Source organism: Heptranchias perlo, chromosome 3, assembly GCF_035084215.1.
Source record: "Heptranchias perlo isolate sHepPer1 chromosome 3, sHepPer1.hap1, whole genome shotgun sequence".
NCBI classification, from domain to species: domain Eukaryota; kingdom Metazoa; phylum Chordata; class Chondrichthyes; order Hexanchiformes; family Hexanchidae; genus Heptranchias; species Heptranchias perlo.
Genome location: NC_090327.1, coordinates 138938591 through 138955541, shown reverse-complemented (window position 1 = coordinate 138955541; position 16951 = coordinate 138938591). Strand labels below are relative to the sequence as shown.

The window sequence follows — 16951 nt, the reverse complement described above, 5'->3', positions numbered from 1 at the left end:
GAAACAAATGCATGAATTGCAACAATTATACATTCCTTTCTGGAGCAAAAACACAAAAGGAAAAGCGGCCCAACCATGGCTAACAAAAGAAATTAAGGATCATATCAGATCCAAAGAGGAGTCATATAAAGTTGCCAGAAAAAGTAGCAAGCCTGAGGATTGGGAGCAGTTTAGAATTCAGCAAAAAAGGACGAAGAGATTGATTAAGAGGGGGAAAAATAGAGTATGAGAGTAAACTTGCAAGGAACATAAAGGTGGACTGTAAAAGCTTGTACAAACATGTAAAAAGAAAAAGATTAGTGAAGACAAATGTAGGTCCCTTACAGTCAGAAACGGGAGAATTTATAATGGGGAACAGGGAAATGGCAGAGCAATTAAACAAATACTTTGGTTCTGCCTTCATGGAAGAGGACACAAATTAATTTCCCAGAAATGCTGGGGAGCCAAGGGTCCAGTGAGAATGAGGAATTAAAGGAAATCAGTATTAGTAAAAAATAGTGCTGGAGAAATTAATGAGTCTGAAAGCCGCTAAATCTATAGGGCCTGATAATCTGCATCCCAGAGCACTAAAAGAGGTCGCCATGGAAACAATGGATGCATTAGTTGTCATCTTCCAAAATTCTATTGATTAAGGAACAGTTCCTGCAGATTGGAGGGTGGCAAATGTAACCCCACTATTTAAAAAAAGGAGGGAGAGAGAAAACAGGGAATTACAAACCGGTTAGCCTAACATCAGTAGTGGGGAACATGCTAGAGTTTATTATAAAGGATGTGATAACAGGACATTTAGAAAATATCAACAGGATTTGACAAGGTTAACATGGATTTATGAAAGGGAAATTATGTTTGACAAACCTAATGGAGTTTTTTGAGGATGTAACTTATAGGATAGATAAGGGAGAACCAGTGGATGTGGTGTATTTGGATTTTCAGAAGGACTTTGATAAAGTGCCACGTTAAGAGGTTTGTGTGCAAAATTAAAGCACATGGGATTGGGGGTAATATACTGGCATGGATTGAGAATTGGTTAACAGACAGGAAACAGAGAGTAGGAATAAATGGGTCTTTTTCGGGGTGGCAGGCGGTGACTAGTGGGGTACCGCAGGGACCAGTTCACAATATATATCAATGATTTGGATGAGGGAACCAAATGTAATATTTCCAAGTTTGCTGACGACACAAAACTAGGTGGGATCGTGAGTTGTGAGGAGGATGCAAAGAGGCTTCAAGGCGGTTTAGACAAGTTGAGTGAGTGGGCAAATACATGGCAGATGCAGTATAACATGGATAAATGTGAAGTTATCCACTTCAGAAGGAAAAAACAGAAAGGCAGAGTATTATGTAAATGTGATAGATTGGGAATGTTCATGTACAAAGGGACCTGGGTGTCCTTGTACACCAATCACTGAAAGCAAACATGTAGGTGCAGCAGGCAGTTAGGAAGGCAAATGGTATGCTGGCCCTCATTGCAAGAGGATTTGAGTACAGGAGCAAGGATGTCTTACTGCAGCTATACAGGGCCTTGGTGAGACCACACCTGGAGTATTGTGTGCAGTTTTGGTCTCCTTACCTAAGAAAGGATATACTTGCCAGAGAGGGAGTGCAGCGAAGGTTCACCAGACCGATTGCTGGGATGGCAGGACTGTCGTATGAGGTGAGATTAGGTCGATTAGGCCTGTATTCTCTCGAGTTTAGACGAATGAGAGGGGATTTTATTGAAACGTACAAAATTCTGACAGGGCCGGACAGACTGGATGCAGGGAGGATGTTTCCCCTGGCTGGGGGTCGGGAACGAGGGGTCACAGTCTCAGGATACGGGGAAGGACATTTAGGACTGAGATGGGGAGAAATTCCTTCACTGAGAGGGTGGTGAACCTGTGGAATTCTCCACCTCAGGAGGCTGTGGAGGACAAGCCACTGAATATATTTAAGAAGGAGATGGATAGATTTCTAGACAGAGAGGCATCAAGGGGTATGGGGAGATAGCGGGAATAAGATATTGAGATACAGGATCAGCCATGATCATATTGAATGGTGGAACGGGCTCGAAGGGCCGAATGGCCTACTCCTGCTCCTATTTTCTATGTTTCTTTGTTTTAACACTGTGAGATCTCCCCTGGTGTGTCAGCTCACTGTGTTTATCAACACTTAATTGTATTTTTCTCCGTTGCTAACAATGTGAGATCTCCCCTGGTCTGTCAGCTTTCTGTGTTTATAAACACTTGAATGTATTTCACTCCGTGTCCAACACTGTGAGGTCTGCCCTGGTGTGTCAGCTTTCTGTACTTTTCAACACCTCAATATATTTCACTCCATGTGCAACAGTATGAGATCTCGCTCGCTGTGTCAGATTTCTGTGTTTATAAACATTTAATTGTATTTTACTCCGTGTCAAACAATGTGAGGTCTCCCCTGGTCTGTCAATTTTCTGTGTTTATAAACACCTCGATATATTTCACTCCTTGTGCAACACCGTGAGGTCTCCCCTGGTGTGTCAGTTTTCTGTTTTAATAAACACCTGAATGGATTTCTCTCCGTGGCTAACACTGTGAGGCCTCCCCTGGTGTGTCAGCTTTCTGAGTTTATAAGCAATTCAGTGTATTTGACTCCATGTCCATAACTGTGAGGCCTCCCCTGGTGTGTCAGCTCTCTGTGTTTATGATAACTTCAGTGTACTTCACACCGTGTCATATTCCAGTGTTTATAAAAACTTCAGTGTATTTCATACTGCACACAGTATGGGTACGGTAGCATAGTGGCTATGTTACTGGACTAATAATCCAGAGTCATCAGTTCAAATCCTATCACAGCAGCTGGGGAATTTAATATTCAATTAATTAAATAAAATCTGAAATTAAAGAAAAACTTATATCAATAATGGTGGACATGTGATTGTTGTAAAAACCAATCTGGTTCACGAATATCTTTTAGGGAATGAAACATGCCGGCCTGTCCTCTCTGTGACCACAGACCCACAGCAATGTGGTTCATTCTTAATCACTCTCTGAAATAGCAGATCAAGCCATTCAGTTGTACAATCTCGCTGAAGAAAGTCATAACAAGAATATAACCGGACGGACCACAAGGCACCGGACACAACAAAGGCAAACCAAGCCCAGCCGACTCTGCAAATTCCTCCTCACCAACATCTGGGGACTTGTGCCAAAATTGGGAGAGCTGTCCCACAGACTAGTCAAGCAATAGCCTGACATAGCCATACTCACAGAACCATGGGCTCGATGTTAGCAGGGCTGTGGGTTCGCGGCGGGGGGGCGATTGGGCGCGTGGGTAACGCGCCCGGTGAAATTAGTCAGCCACCCGCGCGATCGCAGCCCAATTGGAGCCACTTACCTGGTCTTCCGGGTTCCCCACTGCTGATCTGCGCATCGGGCGGACTGCGCATGCGCAGTAAGATCTGTCAGCTGGAGGAGCTCTATTTAAAGGGGCAGTCCTCTACTGACAGATGCTGCAACAAATAGGAAAAATTACAGCATGGAGCAGCCCAGGGGGAAGGCTGCTCCCAGTTTAATGATGCCTCACTCCAGGTATCAATAGATGGGGTGAGGAGGAGGGGGAGGAAAGAGATCTTCCCCCCGGTGGGCGGGAGGAAGCGGCCTGCCTCTGCCACCAAGAAGGCCTGTCTCGAGGTGGCAGAGGAGGTCACCAGCACCACCAACATATCACAAACCTGCATACAGTGCAGGAGGCGCTCCAATGACCTCAGTTGGTCAGCCAAAGTGAGTACACTTACTCATTCCCCTACACTCCGTCTGCCACATCACTGCCCCCACCCCACACCTCCTTCTGCACTGCCAACACTACTCTGTCACATCACCCCTCACACCCACTCAAACCTCATCCTCATCTTACCTGCACTTACTCACCTCCCCAGTACTCATCCCACCACTACCACTCAACCCAATCCTCATACAATCTCATGGCTCTATCTCATACTCACCCTCTCGTGCATCTCTTTCACAGTCAGCCTCACTCAACCTGCCACTACCTGTGCTGCAGCCACAGGACATGCATCACATATGTGCAGTAGGCAGCGTAAGGCAAACGTGTCGTGAGCATGAAGGGGATGCACAAGGGTGTTTGAGGGTTTGTCATGGTTTTTACTTATATTGAATTTCTGACCAACTCACATCACATATTATATTGGCACCACTACTGCATCGTCTTTGCGAATCCTGTCTGGTTTGTGCAATAATGCCCTTTCCTGAGGATCACTATGAAGACCCACAACTGATGCCACCCATTGTGTCACTGCAGAGTGGGTGCAGGTGTATTTTCAGGGCTCTTTTGTGCAGACGACTGAGAGACGTCGGCGATGTCCCCGGTGGCACCCTGGAAGGATGCGAAGGAGAAGTTGTTGAGGGCAGTGGTGACTTTGACAGCGACAGGTAAGAAGATGGTGCTCGGGCCAGCCAGGAGCAGCTCAGCATGAAAGAGGCTGCAGATGTCCATGACGACATGTCGAGTGACTCTGAGCCTCCGTGTGCACTGCTGCTCAGAGAGGTCCAGGAGGCTGAGCCTCGGTCTGTGGACCCTGTGGCGAGGGTAGTGCCCTCTGCGACGCATCTCTCTCTGTGGTAGCCCTCCCTCCTGCTGTACAGGTGGATGTGTCACAGCACTCTGTTGTGGAGCTCCGCGTGTCAGAGGTGGATGGCGTGGATGGCGAGGCTGGTGAGGCTGGTGATGCTGTTCGCCCTCCGAGGAGGTCATGACTGCAGCTACGGCGGCCCCCATCCGCAAGATGTACATCTGAGGGGGTCCGCAAGGTAGGTACATGTCTCCGGACCCCGGGGTAAGTGTGCAAGTTGGTGAATTTGATTGTCAGGAGGAGGGTGGTGGAAGCCAAACTTTGTCCCAAGTGACAGAGTGGCCTCCTGCAATGAGTGAGGGTCTCCCCCCACACCTGTCAAATGGACCTTTGCAGCTGCCACAGGCTGACAGCTGCAACACGTCCATTTGACCTGGGAGTGTTTCCCCCAGTATGGGAAACAGTCCCAGTTTTCTATAAAATCCCACCCCTCCTCACATAATCCTTTAATCAGGTCAGTTAATGACCTGAACAAGCAAAATAAATACTTTCACCAGCGCGTCAGTGGGGAACCCGGAAGTGGGTGGGTTGGAGCCGGGCTCCGGTCCCGCTCCGGGATTCCCCGATTTTCGAAGCCCCCCCGCCAGGAACGCACCCGATAGCGGGTGCTAAAATGATGCCCCATATCTTTCAGTCAACGACACAGGGTATGTCCTGTCCCTCCTGCGGGACCAATCCACCAGAGGTGGCGGTACAGTGGTATACAGTTAGTGAGGAGTGGCCCTGGGAATACCTCAACATTGATTCTGGAACCCATGGCATCTCATGGCATCAGGTCAAACATGGGCAAGAAAACCCGATACTGATTATCACCTACCACCCTCCCTCAGCTGATGAATCAGTCCTCCTCCATGTTGAACACCACTTGGAGGAAGCACTGAGGGTAGCAAGGGCACAGAATGTACTCTGGGTGGGGGACATCAACGTCTATAACCAAGAGTGGCTCGGTAGCACCACTACTGACCGAGCTGGCCGAGTCCCTCAGGATATAGCTGCCAGACTGGGCCTGCAGCAGGTGGTGAGCGAACCAACATAAGTGAAAAAGCGACTTGACCTCGTCCTCACCAATCTCCCTGTCGCATGTGCATCTGTCCATTACAGTATAGGTAGGAGTGATCACTGCACAGCTCATGTGGAGATGAAGTCCCATGTTCACACTGAAGACACCATCCAACTTGTTGTGTGGCACTACCACCGTGCTAAATGGGATAGATTCAGAACAGATCCAGCAGCTCAAAACAGGACATCCATGAGGTGCTGTGGGCCATCAGCAGCAGCAGAATTGTATTCCAGCACAATCTGTAAATTCACAGCCGGCATATTCCTCACTCTACCATTACCAACAAGCCAGGGTATCAGTCCTCGTTCAACAGGGAGTGCAGAAGAGCACACTAACATTTGTTCTAAAATCCCACATAGTCCCTTAATCAGGTCAGTTAATGACCTGAAATACCTAAAAAAATACTCTCAAGTAGCATCCCGCTGGCTTTAATTGCCTGCGGGATTCCCACCAGCGGGGGCTGCGCGCGCACGCCGGCGCGTCAGCGGGGAACCCGGAAGTGCGCGGGTTCGGGGCGGGCTCCGGTACCGCGCCGGGATTCTCCGATTTTCGGAGCCCCCCCGCCAGGAACGCACCCGATAGCGGATGGTAAAATAGAGCCCATGATATTAGTTAATAAACTCAAAACGTGAGAGCAGGGAGCTGATCAGTCAAATCAGGCTTGCTTAGTCCTTGATATCATAAGGCAGGAGTTTGACCAATGCTTTTCATCCCGAACACTGTGAGGTCGCCGCTGGTGGGTCAGCTTTCCATAACTTCAATGTATTTCACTCCAGGGGTGTGTGAGGGGAGAGAGTGTGGACTTTATTACTCACTGCTCTCCCCAGGGGTGTGTGGGGGATTGTGGACTTTATTACTCACTGCTCTCCCCAGGGGTGTGTGAGGGAGAGAGTGTGGACTTTATTACTCACTGCTCTCCCCAGGGGTGTGTGAGGGAGAGAGTGTGGACTTTATTACTCACTGTTCTCCCCAGGGGTGTGTGAGGGAGAGAGTGTGGACTTTATTACTCACTGCTCTCCCCAGGGGTGTGTGGGGGGAGAGTGTGGACTGTATTACTCACTGCTCTCCCCAGGGGTGTGTGTGGGGAGAGAGTGTGGACTTTATTACTCACTGCTCTCCCCAGGGGTGTGTGTGGGGAGAGAGTGTGGACTTTATTACTCACTGCTCTCCCCAGGGGTGTGTGTGGGGGAGAGGGTGTGGACTTTATTACTCACTGCTCTCCCCAGGGGTGTGTGTGGGGGAGAGAGTGTGGACTTTATTACACACTGTTCTCCCCAGGGGTGTGTGGGGAGAGAGTGTGGTCTTTATTACTCACTGCTCTCCCCAGGGGTGTGTGGGGGGAGAGAGTGTGGACTTTATTACTCACTGCTCTCCCCAGGGGTGTGTGGGGGAGAGAGTGTGGACTTTATTACTCACTGCTCTCCCCAGGGGTGTGTGAGGGAGAGAGTGTGGTCTTTATTACTCACTGCTCTCCCCAGGGGTGTGTGGGGTGAGAGAGTGTGGACTTTATTAATCACTGCTCTCCCCAGGGGGGTGGGGGGAGAGAGTGTGGACTTTATTACTCACTGCTCTCCCCAGGGGTGTGTGAGGGAGAGAGTGTGGACTTTATTACTCACTGCTCTCCCCAGGGGTGTGTGGGGGGAGAGAGTGTGGACTTTATTACTTACTGCTCTCCCCAGGGGTGTGTGGGGGGAGAGAGTGTGGACTTTATTACTCACTGCTCTCCCCAGGGGTGTGTGTGGGGGAGAGAGTGTGGACTTTATTACTCACTGCTCTCCCCAGGGGTGTGTGAGGGAGAGAGTGTGGACTTTATTACTCACTGCTCTCCCCAGGGGTGTGTGGGGGGAGAGAGTGTGGACTTTATTACTCACTGCTCTCCCCAGGGGTGTGTGGGGGGAGAGAGTGTGGACTTTATTACTCACTGCTCTCCCCAGGGGTGTGTGTGGGGGAGAGAGTGTGGACTTTATTACTCACTGCTCTCCCCAGGGGTGTGTGTGGGGAGAGAGTGTGGACTTTATTACTCACTGCTCTCCCCAGGGGTGTGTGAGGGGAGAGAGTGTGGACTTTATTAATCACTGCTCTCCCCAGGGGGGTGGGGGGAGAGAGTGTGGACTTTATTACTCACTGCTCTCCCCAGGGGTGTGTGAGGGAGAGAGTGTGGACTTTATTACTCACTGCTCTCCCCAGGGGTGTGTGAGGGGAGAGAGTGTGGACTTTATTAATCACTGCTCTCCCCAGGGGGGTGGGGGGAGAGAGTGTGGACTTTATTACTCACTGCTCTCCCCAGGGGTGTGTGGGGGGAGAGAGTGTGGACTTTATTACTCACTGCTCTCCCCAGGGGTGTGTGTGGGGGAGAGAGTGTGGACTTTATTACTCACTGCTCTCCCCAGGGGTGTGTGTGGGGAGAGAGTGTGGACTTTATTACTCACTGCTCTCCCCAGGGGTGTGTGAGGGGAGAGAGTGTGGACTTTATTAATCACTGCTCTCCCCAGGGGGGTGGGGGGAGAGAGTGTGGACTTTATTACTCACTGCTCTCCCCAGGGGTGTGTGAGGGAGAGAGTGTGGACTTTATTACTCACTGCTCTCCCCAGGGGTGTGTGGGGGGAGAGAGTGTGGACTTTATTACTCACTGCTCTCCCCAGGGGTGTGTGGGGGGAGAGAGTGTGGACTTTATTACTCACTGCTCTCCCCAGGGGTGTGTGTGGGGGAGAGAGTGTGGACTTTATTACTCACTGCTCTCCCCAGGGGTGTGTGAGGGAGAGAGTGTGGACTTTATTACTCACTGCTCTCCCCAGGGGTGTGTGGGGGGAGAGAGTGTGGACTTTATTACTCACTGCTCTCCCCAGGGGTGTGTGGGGGGAGAGAGTGTGGACTTTATTACTCACTGCTCTCCCCAGGGGTGTGTGTGGGGGAGAGAGTGTGGACTTTATTACTCACTGCTCTCCCCAGGGGTGTGTGTGGGGAGAGAGTGTGGACTTTATTACTCACTGCTCTCCCCAAGGGTGTGTGTGGGGAGAGAATGTGGACTTTATTACTCACTGCTCTCCCCAGGCGGGTGGGGGGAGAGAGTGTGGACTTTATTAATCACTGCTCTCCCCAGGGGTGTGTGTGGGGAGAGAGTGTGGACTTTATTACTCACTGCTCTCCCCAGGGGTGTGTGGGGGGAGAGAGTGTGGACTTTATTACTCACTGCTCTCCCCAGGGGTGTGTGAGGGGAGAGAGTGTGGACTTTATTACTCACTGCTCTCCCCAGGGGTGTGTGGGGTGAGAGAGTGTGGACTTTATTACTCACTGCTCTCCCCAGGGGTGTAGGGGGAGAGAGTGTGGACTTTATGACTCACTCCTCTCCCCAGGGGTGTGGGGGGACAGTGTGGACTTTATTACTCACTGCTCTCCCCAGGGTTGTGTCGGGGAGAGAGTGTGGACTTTATTACTCACTGCTCTCCCCAGGGGTGTAGGGGGAGAGAGTGTGGACTTTATTACTCACTGCTCTCCCCAGGGGTGTGTGTGGGGGAGAGAGTGTGGACTTTATTACTCACTGCTCTCCCCAAGGGTGTGTGGGGGGAGAGATTGTGGACTTTATTACTCACTGCTCTCCCCAGGGGTGTAGGGGGAGAGAGTGTGGACTTTATTACTCACTGCTCTCCCCAGGGGTGTGGGGGGAGAGAGTGTGGACTTTATTACTCACTGCTCTCCCCAGGGGTGTAGGGGGAGAGAGTGTGGACTTTATTACTCACTGCTCTCCCCAGGGGTGTGTGGGGGGAGAGAGTGTGGACTTTATTACTCACTGCTCTCCCCAGGGGTGCAGGGGGAGAGAGTGTGGACTTTATTCCTCACTGTGCACCCCAGGGGTGTGGAGGGAGAGAGTGTGGACTTTATTACTCACTGCTCTCCCTAGGGGTGCAGGGGGAGAGAGTGTGGTCTTTTCTGCTCACTGTGCACCCCAGGGGTGTAGGGGGAGAGAGTGTGGACTTTATTACTCACTGCTCTCCCCAGGGGTGCAGGGGGAGAGAGTGTGGACTTTATTACTCACTGTGCACCCCAGGGGTGTGGAGGGAGAGAGTGTGGACTTTTCTGCTCACTGCTCTCCCCAGGGGTGTAGGGGAAGAGAGTGTGGACTTTATTACTCACTGCTCTCCCCAGGGGTGTGTGTGGGGAGAGAGTGTGGACTTTATTACTCACTGCTATCTTACAGGGAATGCCGAGATGATACTAATATTAAATAATATTTGTCTTGTTACCTTTTCAATTCTCCAATACGATGAAACATTCGGTGTAATTAGTTGCGATATGTTATTTTACAACTTGTAATTTCTTGAGATGTAAACTTTTACAAATGCTGTAAATGATAAATTCCCTCAGGTTATAAAGGTTTCAGTGATTGGAGAATACACAGTGTTTGCAGCACCGTGGCCTGGTGGAGAGAGAATCAGACACCGTATGACGCAGAACGGTCTCTGATCTGAGAAAGTCTTCAGATCTTCTCATTATTTAATGAATTTTATAATTACAGTAAAGGGATATTTCACCACATTCTTCAACTGCTCTCTGAATTTCGTCTGTGTCACGGCATAAATACAAGTGTTTGTGCAGCAACTCATGAGCTGGAGCATGAATCCCAGTTCTCGTAGAAACCTGGGTAGAATTACAGAATTAAACCCCATCACCCACATCCGGTTCCACATAAAATACACAATAAACAGTGCCCAGAACAGTATAAAGTTTCCTGATATCACAAACAGTAAAATGATGGATTTCCTTCGGCTCTCCATCTCTGGGTCTCTGGGACTCTCCCCACTGCTGTGACCCCGGAGTCTCCTGCGGGCTCTGCTGGCCACTAAAATGTATCTGACGGTGAAAACATTGAGCAGCAGAATCAGAACAAATGGGATCCCCGGGGTGAGGATATAATGAAGGAGTTCGATGACTGCCCACAGAGGTGAAAACAAACCCATGAAAGGTATAGCACAAAACCACGGTTCGTTGTAAAAATTATACTGGCCCATGAACATAAAGTACCAGGACATATTCTTCAAACAGCCCAGCACACTCACTGTTCCCAGAACCACAGCCGCCGTTCTCTCGGTGCAATATTTAGTTTTCAGATTCTGGCAACAAATGGCCACAAATCGATCGAAGGTGAAAGTGACGGTGAACCAGACGGAACAGTCTGTGGCTGCGAAAAGCAGGACGGCGTGGATATTACACACGGGGATGGACCTCATGAAACGAAACTGTCCCTGATAGACAATGGGAATCTGCCTGAGCATCAGATCGAAGATAACGACCAGTAGATCCGCCGCTGCCATCGCCACCAGGTAATGAGTGACACATTTGGAGAGACCGCACTTTCCCCGAGATAGGATAACTATCGTCAATAAGTTAACTGTCAGGAAGGGAAATAAACAGGGCAATTGTACATCAGGCTGGAACTGCCTGTAAATATTTGTACCGTCTCTGGATCTCCAGTAAATATTATTACCATTTCTGGATCTCCGATAAATATTCGCACTGCCTCCGGATCCACTGTAAATATTAATACCGTCTCTGGATCCCGTGGAAATATTAGTAACGTCTCTGGATCCTCTGTAATATTAGTACTGTTTGTGGATCTCCTGTAAATTTTAATAAAATCTGTGGAACCCCTGTAATTATTACTACCGTCTCCGGATCCCACTGCAAATATTATTGCCATCTCTGAATCCTCTGCAAATATTCGTTAAGTCTCTGGTCCCCCTGTAATTACTAACGTCGTCCATGTAAATTTTCGTTAATACTCTGGACTTCCTGTAAATATTAGTACCGTCATTGGATCCCAGTATATATTAGTAAAGTCTCTGGATCCGCTGTAAATATTAATGCCATCTCCTGATCCCTTGTAATTTTTAGTACCATCTCTACATCCCCTGTAAATATTAGTATCGTCTCTGGATACCCTGTAAATATTAGTACAGTCCCTCGATCCAGTGTTAATATTAGTGCCGTCTGTGGACCTGTGTAAATATTAATACCGTCTCTGAACCCCCTGGAAATATTAGAATCGTCTCCGGTTCCCCTGGATATATGAGTACCTCCTCTTGACCCACGCTGACTATTGATACAAACTCTGGATCCACTGCCTTTATTATTATAGATTCTGGTTCTCCTGTAAATATTAGGACTGTCACTATGTCCTCTGCCAATATTAGTACTGGATTCCACTATAAATATTAGTGCCAAATTAGGAACCCCTGTAAATATTAATACAGTCTCTAGATCACCATAAATATTAGAACAGTCTGTGGATCTCCTGTAAATTTTAGTAAAATATGTTATTCCCCTGTAAATATTAATACCGTCTCTGGATCCCCCTGCAAATGTTATTGCCATCTCTGAATCATCTTCCAAAATTCTATAGATTCTGGAACGGTTCCTGCAGCTTGGAGGGGAGCAAATGTAACTCCACTATTTAAGCAAGGAGGGAGAGAGACAACAGAGAACTGCAGACCTGTTAGCCTGACATCAGTAGCAGGGAAAGTGCGAGACTCTATTATAAAGGATGTGATAACAGGACACTGAGAAAATATGAACAGGATTTGGCAGAGTCAACATGGATTTTTGAAAGGGAAATCATGTTTGCAAACCTATTGGAGATCTTTGAGGATGAAACAAGTAGAATTGATAAGGACGAACCAGTGGATGTGGTGCATTTGGATTTTCAGAAGGCTTTCGATAAGGTCCCAAACAGGAGGTTGTTGAACCTCAATGCCCTTCCCTCCATCATCAGGTCAGAAATGAGGGTATTCACTGATGATTGCACAGTGTTCAGTTCCATTCACAACCCCTCAGATAATGAAGCAGTACGTGCCTGCATGCAGCAAGACCTGGACAACATCCAGGATTGGGCTGATAAGTGGCAAGTAACATTCGCGCTGGACAAGTGTCAGGCAATGACCATCCCCAACAAGAGAGAGTCTAATCACCTCCCCTTGACATTCAACGGCATTACAGTTGCAGAATCCCCCACCATCAACATCCAGGGGGTCACCATTGACCAGAAACTTAACTGGACCAGCCATATAAATACTGTGGCGACAAGAGCAGGTCAGAGGCTGGGTATTCTGCGGCGAGTGACTCAACTCCTGACTCCCCAAAGCCTTTCCACCATCTACAAGGCACAAGTCAGGAGTGTGATGGAATACTCTCCACTTGCCTGGATGAGTGCAGCTCCAACAACACTCAAGAAGCTCGACACCATCCAGCACAAAGCAGCCCGCTTGATTGGTAAACATTCACTCCCTTCACCACCGGCGCACTGAGGCTGCAGTGTGTACCATCCACAGGATGCACTGCAGCAACTCGCCAATGCTTCTTCGACAGCACCTCCCAAACCCGCGACCTCTACCACCTAGAAGGACAAGGGCAGCAGGCACATGGGAACAACACCACCTGCATGTTCCCCTCCAAGTCACACACCATCCCGACTTGGAAATATATCGCCGTTCCTTCATCGTCGCTGGGTCAAAATCCTGGAACTCCCTTCCTAACAGCACTGTGGGAGAACCTTCACCACACGGACTGCAGCGGTTCAAGAAGGCGGCTCACCACCACCTTCTCAAGGGCAATTAGGGATGGGCAATAAATGCCGACCTTGCCAGCGCACCCACATCTCATGAACGAATAAAAAAAAAAGTTAGAGCACATGGAATTGGGGATAATATACTGGAATGGATTGAGAATTGGTGAACAGACAGAAACAGAGAGTAGGAATAAACGGGTATTTTTCGATTTGGCAGACTGTGACTGGTGGGGTGCCGCAGGGATCGATGTTTGGGCCCCACCGATTCACAATCTGTATCAAAGATTTGGATGAGGGGACCAAATCTGATATTTCCAAGTTTGCTGATGACACACATAACTCGGTGGGAATGTGAGTTGTGAGGAGGATGCAATGGGGCTTCAAGGGGATACAGACAGGTGAAGTGAGTATGAAGGAACATGGCAGATGGAATATCATGTGGAAAAATGTGATGTTGTCCACTTTGGTAGGAAAGACAGAAAAAACAGAAATGCAGAATATTTTAAAATGGTGAGAGATTGGGAGATGTTGATGTTCAAAGGGACCTGGGTGTCCTTGCACATGAGTCACTGAAAGCTCACATGCAGGTGCAGCAAGCAATTAGGCAAATGGTATATTGACCTTTATTACAAGAGGATGTGAGTACAGGAGTAAAGATATCTTACTGCAATTAATTGAGACTGCAACAGGAGTGTTGTGTACAATTTTGATCTCCAAGGATATACTTGCCATCGAGGGAGTGCAACGAAGGTTCACCAGACTGATTCGTGTCATGGAGGGATTGTGGTATGAGGAGGGATTGAGTCGACTCGGCCTGCATTTTCTCGAGTTTAGAAGAATGAGAGATGATCTCATTGAAACAGGCAAAAATTCTTAAAGGGCTCGACAGGGTGGATGCAAGGAGGATGTTTCCCCTGGCTGGGGAGTCTAGAACAAGGGGTCACAGTCTCAGAATAAGGGGTGGGCTATTTGAGACTGAGATGAGTGGAAATTTCTTCACTCGGAAGGTGGTGAATCTTTGGAATTCTCTTTGGAGGTTCAGTCATTGAGTACATTCAAAACAGAGATCGATAGATTTCTACATATTAAAGGCATCAAGGAATATAGGGATAGTGCAGGAAAATGGTGTTGAGATAGAAGATCAGCCATGATCTTGTTGAATGGTGGAGCAGGCTCGACAGGTCGATTGGCCTTCTCCTGCTCCTATTTCGTAAGTTCTTATGTTCTTATGTACCGTCTCTGGATTCATGGAAATATTGGAACCACCTCTGGTTCCCCTGGATATATGAGCACCATCTCTTGATCCACTCTGACTATTGATTCAGACTGTGCATCCCCTGCCTTGATTAGTACCATCTCTGGTTTTCTGTAAATTTTACTGCTGTCACTATATACCCTGCAAATATTAGTACCGTCTCTGGATCCCACTGTAAATATTAGTACATTCTCTGGATCCCCTGTGAAACATGATTTATATAATTAATAGCTGGATGTAGAGACTTACCAGGAATACCGACATCAGTGAGTGTGGGAAAGAGAATGACAAGAACGGTAATACAGTGAAACATGACATACAGCCTTCCCGGAGACACCAACAGCAGCGAGTGTTGGACAGGGAATAAGAACGGTAATACAGTGAAACACGGTTTGCAGAATTAACATCAACAACTTGCAATTATATCGTGCTCTTAACGTAGTAAAACATCCCATGATGCTTCAAAGGAGCGATTATCAAACAAAATTCATGACAGAGCCACAAAAGGAGTTATTAGGACAGATGACCAAAAGTTCGGTCAAAGAGGTCGGTTTTAAGAAGAATCTTAAAGAAGGAGAGAGGTGGAGAGCTGAAAATGTCTCGGGAGAGAATTCCAGAGCTTGGGACGTAGGCAGCTGAAGGCATGGCCACCAATGGTGGAGCGATTAAAATCGGGGATGAGCAAGAGGCAATAATTTGATAAGTGGAAAGATCTCAGAGGGTTGTAGGGCTGGAGGAGGTTGCAGAGATCGGGAGGGGCGAGGCCATGGAGCGATTTGAAAACAAGGATGAGAATTTTAAAATCGAGGCGTGACCAAAACGGGAGCCAATGGAATTCAGGGAGCACTGGGGAGATGGGAGAACGGGACTAGGGGTGAGTTCAGTTACGGGCAACAGAGTTTTGGATGAGCTCAAGTTTATGGAGGGTGGAAGATGGGAGACCCACCAGGAGAGTATTTGAATCATCAAATCCAGAGGTAACAAAGGCATGGGTGAGGGTTTCAGCAGCAATGAGTTGAGGCAGGAGCGGAGGCTGACGGAGTGCGAAGTAAGCGGTCTCCGTGATAGAGCGGATATGTGATCGGTAGCTCATCTCAGGGTCAAATCGAAACGGGCTGGTTCACCCTCAGAGAGTGGCCAGGGAGAGGAGTGGAGTGGGTGGCTGGGGAATGGAGTTTGTAGCGGAGACCGAAAATAATGGCTTCAGTTGTCCCAATATTTATTTGGAGGAAATCGGTGCTCATCCATTCTTGGATATTGGACAAGAAGTGTGACAAATGAGAGACGGTGGATGGGCCGAGGGAGGTGGTGGGGAATAAACAGCTGGATGTGGAGACTTAGCACCGACACTGACGGCAGTGAGTCTGTGACCGTAAATGAGAGAACGGTAATAGAGTGAGACATGGTTTATAGAATTAATAGATAGATATAGAGACTTACCAGAGACACCAAGATCAGCGAGTGTGGGAAGGGAATGATAAGAACAGTAATACACTGAAACATGGTTTATAGAATTAATAGATAGATATAGAGGCTTACCAGTGATACCAACAACAGCGAGGAGGGGATAGTAAATCACTTGTATACAGGCAAGGGCAAAATACATCCGATCCTCTAATAATTGCGAATCATAATGTGCATAAAGATATTGAAACATCCAGAATGGACTGTTCCAATCTATTGTTCTCAGATTCCGACCCATTGTTGTAACATTCCAATCGATTGTTCTCAGATTCCGACCCATTGTTGTAACATTCCAATCTATTGTTCTCAGATTCCGATCCATTGTTGGAACATTCCAATCTATTGTTCTCAGATTCCGACCCATTGTTGTAACATTCCAATCTATTGTTCTCAGATTCCGATCTATTCTTTCCCTCTCTGTGGAGCCGCTGATCCCTGTTAGTGCCGGGGGTGATGCTCCCACTGACACTATGGGATAACACGTTGAAAGTCGTCGCTTATAAATAACAGAGAGAAACACTCCAGTGACACAATTAGGGCCAATGGAGACTGACATTAATTACAGTCACTGAACAAACAGATTCAGTGAAAATCTTTAAACCCATCACTTTTTATATCACAACATATATTTAACCAAATATTACACAGAAAGAAAGCCCAAAGCCCTGTATATTATTTTAATAATTATTTGGAACAATGAGACCCACAGTCTTGACAGCACTGATGTCATGAGAGAACAGCTTCATTTACAGATTTTAGTTTATTTCTCAGTTAAATCCTTTAATCTGAGAGACTTTCAACCCACTTTTCAAGGGTTGGGTTTAAACTCAGAGATGGAACTGAACCATTACACTGGTCAGTTTGGAGACCGCCTGCTAATATTGGTGCAATCTCTGGATACTCCGTCAAAATTGACAAGTCTCCGGATCCTCTTGTTAATATTGGTACAGTCTCTGGATCGACCAGTAAACAATGGCATCGTCCTTGGATTGCACTGTAAATATTCGC

The 16951-nt window shown here is 47.9% G+C and overlaps 1 protein-coding gene across 1 annotated transcript; it reads right to left on the bottom strand.

Moving 5' to 3' along the window:
• Window positions 1–10153: 10153 nt before the first annotated feature.
• Window positions 10154–16307, bottom strand: LOC137307513 (probable G-protein coupled receptor 139). Its single transcript, XM_067976845.1, has 2 exons — window positions 16019–16307; window positions 10154–11052 (listed from the first exon to the last, which is right to left on the bottom strand). Exons 1-2 carry the CDS (start codon window positions 16305–16307, stop codon window positions 10154–10156), a joined length of 1188 nt encoding a protein of 395 aa, XP_067832946.1.
• Window positions 16308–16951: the final 644 nt, after the last annotated feature.

Excerpts from the sequence above, each read along its gene's own strand:
- LOC137307513 (XM_067976845.1), bottom strand. The coding sequence starts at position 16,307 with ATGGGTCGGAATCTGAGAACAATAGATTGGAATGTTCCAACAATGGAT. Across the intron at positions 11,053-16,018 it reads CGCTGTTGTTGGTATCACTG|TTAACTTATTGACGATAGTT; the intron begins GTAAGCCTCTAT and ends CCTTCCTGACAG.